This window comes from Anguilla anguilla, chromosome 7 (genome assembly GCF_013347855.1).
Source record: "Anguilla anguilla isolate fAngAng1 chromosome 7, fAngAng1.pri, whole genome shotgun sequence".
Taxonomy (NCBI): domain Eukaryota; kingdom Metazoa; phylum Chordata; class Actinopteri; order Anguilliformes; family Anguillidae; genus Anguilla; species Anguilla anguilla.
The window spans coordinates 21,088,444-21,102,128 of record NC_049207.1 but is presented as its reverse complement, the minus strand read 5'-3'; the positions used below and the strand labels follow the sequence as shown (position 1 = coordinate 21,102,128).

The window sequence follows — 13,685 nt, the reverse complement described above, 5'->3', positions numbered from 1 at the left end:
TTTAGCTTTTTTTTCCCAGAAGAACAAGCCATGACCCTCGGGGATTAAAGGGCTGAAATTCTCACAAAGTCTTATAACAGAGGTCATTCTCAGTCTAATCCATAAAGGACCAATGAGGTGCAGGTTTGTTAATAGCCCACCATATGACTCCTAATTAAACTAATTAACTAATCATGGTCTTCATCCAAGACCTTGATACAGTAAGTAGAATCAGGTGTCTTAGTTCAGAGCTAATACAAAAACCTGCACCCACAACAGCAATTTTTGGAGAAGACCGAAGACCCCTGAGTTACAGCATGGTGACAAAAATGGCCTTCTGTGACATCACAGACCAGCGGAACCCAAGTAGTCCCATTCTACTGCTGAGAAAATGACACAATAGGTTCCCTTATGTTGAAGGGTCCAGTTTCTGTGAAGCTATTCACTTCAGTGCTGCTGAGTTCCTGCCAACCCTAAAGCCCAACACATACTGCATTCCGTTACCCCCCCCCCCCACACACACTCCTCGAATGGAATTGACAGTTCCATCCCAGAAATGGATTCTCTTTGAGCCTGCGATTCAAGTCACCACCAAAAGGAAGCACAACAAACATCTCTTTGAGAAGCGTCTCTCTATATTTCTGAAAAATAAAAGTGCAACTCAGTGGAAAGGAATTCAATGATCTCCAAAAATTAATCACATCTTCATCATTTTTCCTTCTTAAATCCCTGGACTATACACACACACACCCACACACACACACACACACACACACACCCTTACCACCATCCAATATCACCAAAATGATAGTAATCTTGTTACAGATGGAGGCTTTTGATCCACTGAATAACTCTTAGATGTCGGTCCAGGTGGGCTGAGGAAGTACTTAATTGGCAGTGACACAGATTTGCCACCACAGAGGATGATGGGAGGTGAAGTCCAGGGCTCGAGGTCATGGAGTCTGTTTAATTAACTGATGTCCCTGAGTCTGTGTTTCTCACCAGGTTTTCTGGCACTTTACCCCCTTTGCACCTCTGATATTACTGGCACAAGATTTTGCATATGCCTAATTAATGAAGTTGCTCAAAAAGACAGTGGCAGACTTGCTTATCAAACCAGACTCAAAACTTTGTTACTTTACAAAATAACTTTACAAAAATGTGTTATTTGAGTTGGCCAAAGGAAAAACTCATCAATTAATCACCAATCACAGAAACTAATTTGCCCCCCCCCCCATATTCCCCCAGGACATATTAGAGGCTAAGCAAATGTTGGTAAATAGTCCCACACATGGGGGAGAAAACGTCATAAAGCAGCATTCAGTTGCTCTAGTAGAGGAATTGAATACCGATTGTTGGGGATGAAATGGTATCCAGGTGAATTCAGAGTGAACTTAAAGGGCCTGCCTCCCACAGACCGCCTCCTTCATTGGCTGGTGCTTGATCAGAGTTGTCCAATTAATGTCACCGATGATGGCGATGGCGAATAAAAAGGCTTCCCACACAGGAGGGAAGTGGAACCTGATAGAGACACTGGTCCTGATGTCTATCTGGCCTGGCACTCAGGCACAAATGAAAAGCGGAAATCGGAGCACTCTACTTCCAGCCAATCAGACCCAATTAAAAATCACATGGGAGACAAAGAGATGGAACTTCAACCTCTAGGACTGAAAAGAAAAAGCATGATAGCACTACTAAATCTTCAGTATCATTACGATGATTCACAGCCCGAAGCAGCATTCACAACAATCTTCACAGAAAGATCAATACTGAAAATGGCAGTTAAAACAAGCACAGTGTCACATCAAAACCAAAAATAGCATTAACAGTACTTATATTGCCCAAACAATACCAATAGCATTAGCAGCACTTACAGTATACAGACAATCAATACAGAAAGTGGCATTAATTAACAACAATTAGCACAGTGAGATAATCAAATCAGTATTTACTACAGTTACTGTGTACGATCAATACTAAGTTCAGCATTAGCTGCAATATCACTGGAGGATCAATACTGAGAGCAGTATTCGCAGCAGATACACTGCAGGATCAGTCGTGAAAGCAGCATCAATAACAATTACACTGCAGATCTCACTGATTCAATGAGATCAAAGGCAACGTTCACCACAATTACACCAATGCCCAAAGCAGTAATATCAAGAACACTATGAGAGAGTAGCACTTTTTCTTTTTTACCACACACGCATGACTCAGATACATCATTTCATTAAATCTTTGAAGGGTAGTTTTTTTGGAGTGTTTTCTTTTCCTGATTTTTTATTCTAAGACGGTGCTCTAGAACTACATCGCTTTAATTACCAGTAGTGACTGTTACATCAGCACGAGGATGTTCAGTTAAGAAAAACCTAATCACATTTTTCTGATCTTACACCTTAATTTTGTTTCCTGTCATGTGAGCTATGTAATGTCAGGCGTTGAAAAGAGCAGGAGCAATGGTGATGGTACGAGCACTGACAATTAACAAGCATTCTGGGCATTCCGTACAACTGCAGCTGAGAAACCAGCAAATTAGAAAGAAAAAAGAAATCTCCAGATTCTTCTAGAAGAACTAACTCCAGAGTACAGGAGTAACCAATTACAAATGGCAGAAAAAAAATGTTTGCACTTTGGGCAAAGGGAAGAAACCAGCCTTCTGCCACAGATATGATTTGATATGAACTTAACATGTAAACAAAGCAGTACCGCACCAGTACCCTGAGTAAACATCCCCAGTGCCAATAAAAGTGTGCCTTGGCTGACCAATTCTCTATGTCCCATGAACTCGGAACAACAGACCACACTGAACACAGTTCAGGAATGTACAGGCACCTTCCCACAGGCAAAAGAATCTAACCCCCCAGGGCCAAGTGAAGCGAAAGCAGAACTGGGTGACCCGAACATCTAAAAATTACCAGCGTAACGGTACCCTTCACATATTGAGGACGCAGAGGACAGACAGGAAATGAGATGAAGCGATCCATCTAGCTGACATTTTATTTACTGCGAATGCAGTACTTCTCCGTCGTGTCACATCCGCGATACCTGGCCGCTCTGTCTGAACAGTGTGCTCTCTGATGGTCTGAGAGAAGACTGCTCTGTCAGCACCGCTCCTCTGAATAAGACCCGATTGGCTGAGCGAATGACTGACTTAAGAGTGCTGGGTGCCATATCCAAACTTCCGAGACAAACAAACCTAACCAAAAACAAAAGAAGAGAACAGGCGAAAACAAAGTGTAGAGGTAGGATGGGGGCGGGGGGAGAAACATGGGGGAGCAGGAGCAGACATCAGGTGAGTATTTTTAAATAGATTCCACAAAAGGGGAACCTTTGAAAATATTGAATTAGCAGAGGAAGAGTGATCAATGGAGGGCGGCAGTTCCTCCGGCTGTCAATCCTCTGTTCAGAAAGGAAACGAGGGATTAGCTTAAGGCCTTGGAGCACTGACAGGGTTACAGAGGCCACCCACCAATAAGACAGACAGGAAGAGAGTTCAATTTCGAAAAAAAAACTTTATTGATCAACCTTACAAATTAGACACGTACAAATCAATGGCAACACTAACCAACAAGATACAGGAACCTTATCTTTGGCATTTTGAAACCAGCCAACAGAAGATCCCTTACAACCTGATGAATAAATTAAATCTCACTGTGTGCTTTGATTGGCAAAATATCTCCAATATCTCCATCTCAATTTCTACAAGAGAGCAATTGCTGCTTTTATTATACACATTAACTGTCGCTCTCCCATCTTAACCCTCCTGCATTCTCATTTACACAACGAGCAAATACAATTTGCTACAAACTACAGTTTTACAATAGCCTGCTCCACATGAAGCCTCCACATGAAAGCATGCTTGGGTGGTTGTCATAAAATATTTACAGAATTTATGTCTCGTTGCTAGACTGAGGTTTCTTTATCATGTTAGACAAAGCTGAAGAGTATTCCATCTTGCTCTGCTCCTGTCTGTCTCACTCCATATAATTCACTGACACAGGATATGTCAGCATGAGGTTGCTATACTCGAGCCAATTCGGATTACATACAGTAAGATGCCAGCCAGTCTATTGTACAAATGGTAGGCTCTGTCTGCAGCTGAGCAATGCATTATGTGTATATGCATTTAAGTAATCAGGAATAGCTTATAAAGAATTAGTAACAATAAATAACAAATGTAATTTGTAATAAAGTACAAGGAGGGAAATAGGCCAACTAACATTCAGAGTTTTCCGATAAACGTAATTTCAAAATTATTTTATATTTTCCTAAAGCGGTGCCATTACATTCAAGTAGCTTTAATAGTTCTAAGGGAAACCACAACTCTATTCACTAAAGGATCGAATGGCGAAATATTTTCCACCGGCCCCCACAAAATCCTCGTATTTACCAGGCAAATGCAGTCAAACTGTCTGCAGCAGCGTGGACTTGCTGCTTTCCGTGGTAACACAATGACATAAATTACCTTTAAAAAAAAAAGGAAAATTTTAAATGAAAAAGAAAGGATCTAGGCTGTGAAGAAGCACTGAGGATATTTTCAGTACCTAATCAAACCATAAGTCTAGCCCTGCAACCATCCATTCCTCCCTGAACATGCCAATGGATCTTCATCAAGAAATTCCAAAGCATGTAGTTCTGTTGTTCTGTTGCAACACCGAATTCTGAAAGAGAATAAACCCTGAACACAATCAGGGAAAATGGTAGCTTCTTCACCGTATCAGTACCAGGGGAAAATGTTTAAATTCTCTCCAGTATAACTGAACAAACATCTCTTGGCTAGCTGAAGGCATGCAGCTGTCTTCTGTGCAGCGACCCATTTTTGAGATTCTCCGGAGGATCAGAGATGGCCTTGATGTTCCTCAATTTAAAATCTCCCAATAATTAGAGCAGGTGAGAAATCGGCGGTTGCGCGTGCCAAACGCGCGGCGAGGAACACGCTGAAACGGATTTGGTGTTCTCTATAGCGCACCTCAGGCGCGGCGATGATGGAGGGAAGGCCATTTGGCTCTGCAGTGCGCGCGTTCCCACACTCATTAGCACTGAGTACTGATCTCTGCCTGCCTGGAAGAGCCCGGCTCGCGTCCGGAGGCAAGACAGGATTCCCAATCCACATTTCGGATTGTGATGCCACTCTTCTCGAATGCACAAAAAAAGCTGAGAGGGGGGGTTCGAGACGCGACCTTCAGCAGGTGGTGACGGAAGTGCCTCTTCCCCTTTCCTCCCTGTTACTCATTCCTCCTCGCTCTCTCTCTGCCACTCCCACTCGCCCCCCACTCCACCACAGTCTCTTCCTCTCCCCCTTCCTCTTATTCATTCTGCCCCTCTCTCCCCCTCTCCTTCTCTTCTATTCCGCATCAGCCTCTTCCGTCTCCTTCCCTCTTCTTTACTCCCCTCTGCCTCTTCTTCATTATAGCCTCTCTCTCTTTCCCTCTCTTCTCCTCCATTACACCTCTCTATCCCCCTCTCTCATTTCTCCCCCATTACAGCCTTCCTCTCTCTCTTCTCCTTCATTACAGCCTCTCTATTCCTCTCTCTCTCATCCTCCATTGCAGCCTCTCTATCCCTCTCTTTATCTTCTCATCCATTGCAGTTATATCTCTCCCTCTCTCTTCTTGTCCATTACAGGCTCTCTCTCTTTTCTCCTCCATTACAACCTATCTCTCTCTCTTCTCTTCCATTGCAGCCTCTCTATCCCTCTCTCTCTTCTCCTCCATTACAGCCTCTCTCTCTCTCTCTTTCTCCCTCCACCTACCTCTGCTTTCCACTCATTCTCCACCTGCCCTTTTCCTCTCCCTTCTACACCAGACAGGGTGGAGGGCAGCCAGCCGCCGGCCCGTGATGCAGCCCTCAGCCAGCGCGGAGCCTGCAGCCGACAGGCGGGGGAACCCCCCCAAGGCCCCCCTCCACCCCCCCCCCCCCCCACCCCCCCCCCACCCACCCCCGAGGGGTCCGCACCTCCAGCGGCAGCTATCAGCCAGCCCATTAAGGATTCCGTATGAATCGATCAGCCGTGTTGCAGAGGCTGCCGGCCCACCCCACGCACTCCCTCGATGAAATACTGATCTACGCGGCTGCTTCAGAGGAAAGAAAAACACTTCCTGGTCTGGGCTGACATCGCTCTGGGTTAGGCTAGGGTATGCGAGGAGAAGTAGAACAACATTAATGACTCACGAGACTGCTGAAACCATAAACGTAATCCCAAAGTAAATAACCAGCTCTGTAAGTGTAGACTACATCTTAAATAGGCTCGTTTTCAACCAATTTTCCAACTTTTTTCTGAACTAGGCCTGTGAAGACGCATGTCACATGAGCACTTTCACAGCTCTGAATTAAGAATGCAAGAGTTTGCCCAGCCGTGTTCCTTATCAGCGGCTTCTGAAAAGCTGAAGTCAAGAAGTTTTCCTGCCGAATGAGGTTCTCGGGTTGCAACATATGACCTGAGGCTTACAACACAAGAGCATGCACTCCAGCAGTCACACCCGCTGCACCAATTTAAAAAAAAAGTCATGATAGAGATGTTGGGCGGTTAGGTGACACATTTCAAACAGGTAAGTGTATCAGCAACAGGGGTGCAAGCTTGCTATCAGTAAGCTCAGAAGCAAATGCAAATGAGAAACAGTGAGCACGGTGCTTATCAGATAATAAATAATAGCATACTTGGTCCAACCGACTGTTTACATGTGCTGTAGCCAACATATAATCAACCCCATACTGAACTGCAGCTGGAAAAATTCACACAATGATCTGTATGGAGCCCACAGCACTGTAGATGTGATTCTGAATTAGGCTGAACTGCAGCTAGGGGAAAGAGAATTAAAACCTTATCAGAGAGTATCCCTACATGACTCCGAATCTGCTCCTGTGAACCTTCCCTGCTGCACTAGCGCACAACAATCGCAAATAAATATAATTTGCTCAGAGACTTGAAGGCACGTACCCCTAGCCGAGAGCTTCTTGGTGTTGATTATTTTGGCAGCATACTCCTGTCCAGAGGAGATCTTCATGCATCTCCTCACCACAGAGAACGCGCCCCTGTAGGGGGGGAAAAATATAAAAATCAAAGCTGGATTTAGGCAACGCTGAAAATATAATCATCTTGCAGTATATCGATGTGCACCTGTGCAATTAAAGAAGTGTTCATTTTACCTTTCTGTTGAGCAAACGGTGCAGATCAAAAGGTGGCGTTAATTTTAAAAAGGATTATGCCTTTAATAGCCTTTATAGAAATATCACATCAAGGGCCGCTGCGCTCAAAACGACATGATACCGATATTTAACCATCACCTGGAAGCCGTCTGGAGATAATCAAGATGGGCTTTACATTAACACGTTTCTCAGAGAAAAGCTTTAACAAATTAAGCAATTTGTTGCTTCAACACGGCTGAAATGTACAGGCTTCACGCTAGCTATCAACAACGAGGTGTATTTGTTTATTTTCCTTATTTGTACGCCAAGTTTTAGAGCCACTGGAGCGCACACAAGAGAGACGGGGTGACGAGGGGATGGGTGAAAGGTGGCGCTGAAAGTGTCTCTTGACACTTCTTGAGACATAGCTGTAAATGGCTCTGCAAACAGAAAAAGTGCAAATGACCTAATTGTATCCTCCTTCGCGCTCTTGCAAGGGGAGTGTCAACAGAAATTGCCAGAATTCAGCTTATTAATATTATTATTATTATTATTATTATGCGATACACTTTCTCCCAAAAAAAGCAGGAGGGTAAAAACTACTACGTAATGCAAATATGTACCCGTCACCTAAATTATGGATTTTAAGACTTCGCGACGATTGGTCTGGTTTACGGAGTGAAAATCTACATGTCCCCTTACGTCCCTTCATTTCATTGGGGATGAACCGGGCAGCATATTAACGACCGATCCTTGTCAGAGCTATCTCACGATAGCATCGAGCCAGCAATAATGAACAAAAAATCAGATCAGTCGCCGAGGCTGTTCTATATCCTGTTTTATATCCTGCATTCCATATTATAAGCACATTAGACATTCCAGTACCCTTTACCATATTATAACCTCACTAGACATTCCAATACCCTTTACTGTCAAATTAACTTCAAGACACGTAGGCGGCCGACTTGGCAAATCACTGCCTGAGCTCAAAGAATAGAAAACTAGTTTATTTCTACCCGAGACTTTGTAGCACAACTATCAACAGCATATTAATAAGCAGCTTTCGCCTCATTTGCTAGCGACGCAACAATTAGGAAGGGGAAAGGAAAACTAAATATTGGATGTGTTGATTCACATTTTTACAACACCCATTTAACCTTCAGTTTTTAAATTGCATATTCAGACATGACAGCTGGATATAATACATTGCAGTCCATTACCTCACATTCGCACATACAATATATATAATGACACAAGTAACAGAATATATGCTTACTTCCCAAGCTCCTCGTAAAGTTGATATTCGTCAGTAAACCTGGTACAGGTTGTTGAAGCCATGGTGATGTGGACTAGATGGGAAAAGAAAATCTTCTTCTTTCTACAATATCTTGCTCCAGATAGTCACCCTTATTCCCGTCTTTAAGTGGAAGCTATAATTGCTCCAAACAAAAATAAATCAATATAACAAGGAGTCCAGTGAGGGGGCAACTACGCTCTACCTACAACCGCTGTCACAGAACCACGGAGAGATTCGTAACACCACGGGTTTTTGAAACCAGCAGCTCTGTCTTTGGCGCAAGACACTGTGCGCGATACTATTTCTGTAAGAGCGCTTCCTGGTCCCAGACACTGCGCGACACCTCCCCCTAGCCGTACACTCTATTTCAGAATCGAATATACAGTGCTATGGCACGCATACAGATCATTGTGAGATTTTTACCCCAGCTGCCGATTAATTTGTGGACAATTTATTATATATTGCGCACGGTACATGTAAAGAGTTGGTTGGACCAAATTGGCAACGTCATAAGCGAATACTGTACGCCAGTGTTAATCGGAGATGCTAAGGACCACCCTCACCTTTATTCTTCCCGAATTGGATGTAATCAATGCCACGCATTAATGCTAATCTCTAGAGAGGAGCGTGATTCCCAGGATTTGGTGGTTTATTCGTGTAATATAAAGCCTTTCACATTAGACGGGTACAACACAACACTGTGGTTCGAGGGGTGTCAGTAACAATACTGAATGCTTCCAGTGCCATTTCCAGAGTACATTGTTTTCTTGTTTTTCTGTGGTCCACTTTCAAAACGCTTTCAAATCTTACGTCACGCGAGAGCTGTGTGGTAATGCGAGATTTAAAGAAAGCCGAGAAAAAGGATAAACCAATCAAACGCGTTGCCGTGCCTTTGTGAGCGTGTATAAGTACGATTGTACGCGATTTATCGTACTTTACTGAAAGGTTACAAGAGTATTCAAGACTGCGAGGCCTTGCCACGACCTCGGAATTTTGTAATTGTAAGGTTTTGTGTGCGTGTGCTCATGCTGAGTTATGTGGTGTACTATGAATTCACCGTGCCAAGTTTATTATTCTGATGACGACGATTACTATTTTCTGAAGTAATGATACCATACTACAGTACATATATAGTACATTATTTCATTTAATATCTCATTAATTCTAAAATATGTAAATATATTAAACAACATATTTCCCAACTGCTTTAGAAGCAACTCTTGAACGTTTGGATTGTGTGTGTGTATATGTGTATATAGTTAAATTCAAAAGTATTGGGACAGTTGTGTCAATTGTCATTCCTCTCTGTAGTAATAAAAATGTCTAATCAAACAATGCCTGCAATTATTGTGTTTTTTGCATTGTTGTAATACAACTCAATGTCTGTTTAAAAAATACATGAAATAGAAGCAGACATTGTGAATTTCGCCTCATAGTTATTGTTTCATTTGAAAATACAAATTTGATTAGTACAATTTGACTACTTTTGCATGTTTTAAATCATTGCATCGCTGTATGTTTTCAGCAGCGGTCTTTGACTTATGTTTTCAGCTATCTTATTTTCAGAATAACCAGCCACCAAGCTGCATTAGATCTGAGATTTTACCTGTTGTGCAATGTTGTACCATATGTGAGTAAGCACTCACTATATAGGCTTCAGAGGTTAACAAAACACAAGGGCGTAGGTTTGGTCTCAACATTGGTAGGGACACATGTGCAAATATCATACCTGAGTAGGTATGATATTTGCACATGACGGGAGCCTTCTGATAGTCCCCTTCCTTTCAGCCAATCAAATGCTAGTATGCCTAAATTGGTCGTTTAGGAGACAGCCTCTGAGAGGGCAGATCGGAATTATCTAAAATGATTTCACTCCAAAGATAATGCGAACGAGCTGCTCAGATATTGGTAGGGACATTTCTGTCCTCCCAAAATATTGGTAGGGACATGTCCCTACCGTCCATGTGCAAACCTACGCCCTTGACAAAACAATTTGGATATACACAATTTGTATAATCTATAGGTTACTTAACAATGTCGTTTCAATAGTTAATGTCTTGAAAAATAATCACAGCGTGTTAATAGCAGATAAGCTCTCTAACATGACCCGCGGGAGTGAAAAATAAATCTATTTACTTTATGCTTTTCAAAGGGTGAGGACGTATTGTAAATTCCCGATTTTTCTGAGAAGTGAAATGAGTGATGTGAGTCAGAAGTAAAAAAATAAAAAAAATAAAAAAATCACTTTCAAGGTAAAGCAATTCCTAACCATGCCTAAAGCCATTTTTTATTTTTACCCTATATATCACCCTCGTTTTATAGTCTATTTTTAGAATAAAAAGGTGTCCCTTTCTATTTTTAAGTTTATGCTTCCCCCTAGTGGCAAGATTGTGTCACCATGTTTATTCTTGGTTATTTTGTTTAATTGTAGTCCCGTGATCATTTGTTTTACGTTTTTTACTACAACGGTGTCAAATCTTATTCGAAGAGAGCTGATGGGAGTGCAGATTGTTGTTTTAGCACACCAAGTCATCTGATTCTACTTATGATTAAAAAGCACAATTAGTCAATCAGTTGAATCAGGTGTCCTAGTGCTAGTCGTAGTGCTAAAGCAAAAAATCTGCACCCACACCCGCCCTTTTTGAAAAAGATTGGACACCCCTGGTTTACCATTTTAGCTCATAGGCACAACAGACAAATAAATTGAAGATTTTGGGTTTGGGAAGATTTTGGCTCACGGTGAGCCTTGGTCAGATATTTTAAAATAGCCTCCATCAAAGTCAATCGACAAATGTTGACCTACCAAAACAAAAGTGAAAATATTTTCTTAAAAAAAACACTATAAATGTAATTTCTAACACATTCTAACTTCTCTTTGTCACTGAACTTAGTACTAGAATGCAAAATGACAGTCTCAAGGTTGACCAGTTTGCTTTAACATAAGGCCATAATATAGCAATAGTTCCACACTGACTAGTTAACATACTGTAAGATTCTTCCGGTTCGGTGCAGCATTTGCAACACTTTGAGTCTGTTGATAAAGGTAACAACAGGAACAGATTCATTGTAGATGACACCGTACTGGAGTGATTGTAGGAACGCAATTGTTCTCCGTTCCACCGTTAATTTGCAAAAAAAAAAATAATAATAATAATTGGAGGTGCCATTTGACATGGCCCTCCCACAAACCGACCGCGTCTTGTAAATACTGTTCTCAGAGGCCGGACATTTTAAGCGCTTTTCTTCTGGAAATGAACGTACCGCAGATATGTCTGAATTATTTTTGGGGCGGCACCTTTCCTCTGCAACACAATTCCTTTCTCTGCAATTCAATGCTCTGTCAGATCTTCCATTTTCGCAGATCTGACGCTCCTGTGCCAAACCAGGCCATTCTGGAGAGTTTATAACGGTGGCAAGTAATAAAAAATTGTGAAGGGTTGAGAGGGGAACCGGGGTCAGGCTTGTCAAGAACGGCGGTAGAGAAATCACCAGGCAGATTTGAAGGGCATTTCCTAGGCAGTTGCAATGCAAACTCAGAAAAAGACAGCAACAGCGCAATCCCAAAACACTGTTTATGATGGTAATCCTCACAAAGTCACCCCAAAGAGCATTGCCCTATAATACATGCACAGTCTAATACACCGTAACAGTGTTAAACCACAGGGGTCAAACTCCAGTCCTGGATGGCCGCATTGTCTGTTAGTCTTTGGGGGTTCTGGGCACAAGTGTTTTATTTAAGTAATTGATTGGCTTGTTCTCAAGGCCTTAAGATTGTCCTTAATTGGCAGCTGATCCAAATGTTTCGTCTGACCTCCTCTGCCTGCAGTCCTGCATTTCGGCCACCTGAGGGCTCCTCTCCAGGTCTCTGTAGGTACAGGTGAGAAACTTAGCTTAAATTGTCTGTGATTCTGACATTTTTTCAAAAATATAATCTAATTTCTGTGATGATAGCGATGCAGTCGTTTGTAACTGAACTACAGGCATTTTACGAATCAGTTTACATTGTTTTTCCCCCCTCACACACTTTTCATCTTAGTTTTATTTTACGATAATAACCTCGTTGGGAATGTCTGTATTTAATTTTGTTTATTGATAAAAGTGATTTATGATGATTGATAATTATATATTAAGACTCATAAACGCACAGCCAAACACAGCACTTAGCAATAAAGCATTTATTGCTTTTTGATTGCTTGGCCTTGGGAAGAGAATTTGTCTATAAGGATTACGCACATGAGGCGCAGATACGTTTGAAGAGAGCAATTATGGCTTAGGTTTGCATGCCTTTTGGGGTTGCTAGGGTGTTTCCTTATGAAAATCAACATAAACAGACACGCACATTCAATTTATGAACAACTGGCATTCATCCTGATACGCCTTTATGCTCAAACTTATTATCAGTTATAGTCTGGAGACAGGGTGGGAGAAGCCCGTAGCTTGTAGTATTGTGGGGTGGCATCCTTTTCTTACTGTCACCTGTCAATCAACTGTGACCCCACTTTATATGGGCTGGCTCTTGATAGGCAGGTATGGTTGTCTCCCCCTCATGACTGCATTGACTCTCAATCCCTGTCCTAGTATCTGTGCAGTCACAGATTATTCCTGGAAGGTTCACTTTGTAATCCTCTGTTCATACCCCTGTTACTTTACTCCCTGTTGTTCTACTGCACATTCCCTAATGGTCATTTCAATTTTCTTCCCCACACTATCGGCGAGCCTTGTGCCCCGAATCCCAAGAATTTTGTTGTCTGGTCCAGCCCCTCATTCGTTGCTGCCTCCACCCTGCCCACTTCCGTCACCGCCTGCCACTCTCCACCACCCCCACCCAGCCCCACCCATCATCTGAGCCACTACCTCAGGATTGTTTACTTTACTGCCACTAATTTGATCAATGCCTTGAGCTTGGTTCCTTCTGAGGTTTCTTCCTATCTGCTACAAGGAGTTTTTCCTTGCCACTGTTGCTTTAGGCTCGCTCCTGTGGTGGTTTAGGCCAGGGTTGTCTGTGAAGCGTATTGTAACTATTGTTTGTGAAATGTGCTATATAAATGAATTTTTATTTGAAAACGCTTAAATGTCATTACTGTAAGAGCCAGTGACTTAGTCAGTCAGACTGCAGACAGGTAGCTGAGTGGCAGTCGGTCAGCTTGTGCCGTGCCTGAAGCAAGTGTAAGCTAGAATGGAGACAGGCCTCTTATCTTCTCTGACATATCCTTCTGTGTGTTCAAGTTTGTTTTGGAGTCGAGATGAACAGAATCACGGAAATGATACAATCTTTTCCTTTTTG

General features: G+C 42.3%; 1 protein-coding gene across 9 annotated transcripts in view; it reads right to left on the bottom strand.

The window, feature by feature from the left end:
* Positions 1-8,837, bottom strand: part of camk2d1 (calcium/calmodulin-dependent protein kinase (CaM kinase) II delta 1) — a 99,064-nt gene extending 90,227 nt beyond the window's left edge. For 3 of the 9 annotated variants that reach the window (XM_035424744.1, XM_035424749.1, XM_035424745.1), the window contains exons 1-2: positions 8,381-8,837; positions 6,917-7,011 (exon numbers count right to left, since the gene is read on the bottom strand). In XM_035424744.1, coding sequence (XP_035280635.1) covers positions 6,917-7,011; positions 8,381-8,442 — 157 coding nt within the window. In that variant the 5' untranslated portion in view covers positions 8,443-8,837. The remainder of the gene's footprint in view (positions 1-6,916; positions 7,012-8,380) is intronic. The other 6 variants (XM_035424751.1, XM_035424743.1, XM_035424748.1 and 3 more) reach the window with 3 other exon arrangements.
* Positions 8,838-13,685: the final 4,848 nt, after the last annotated feature.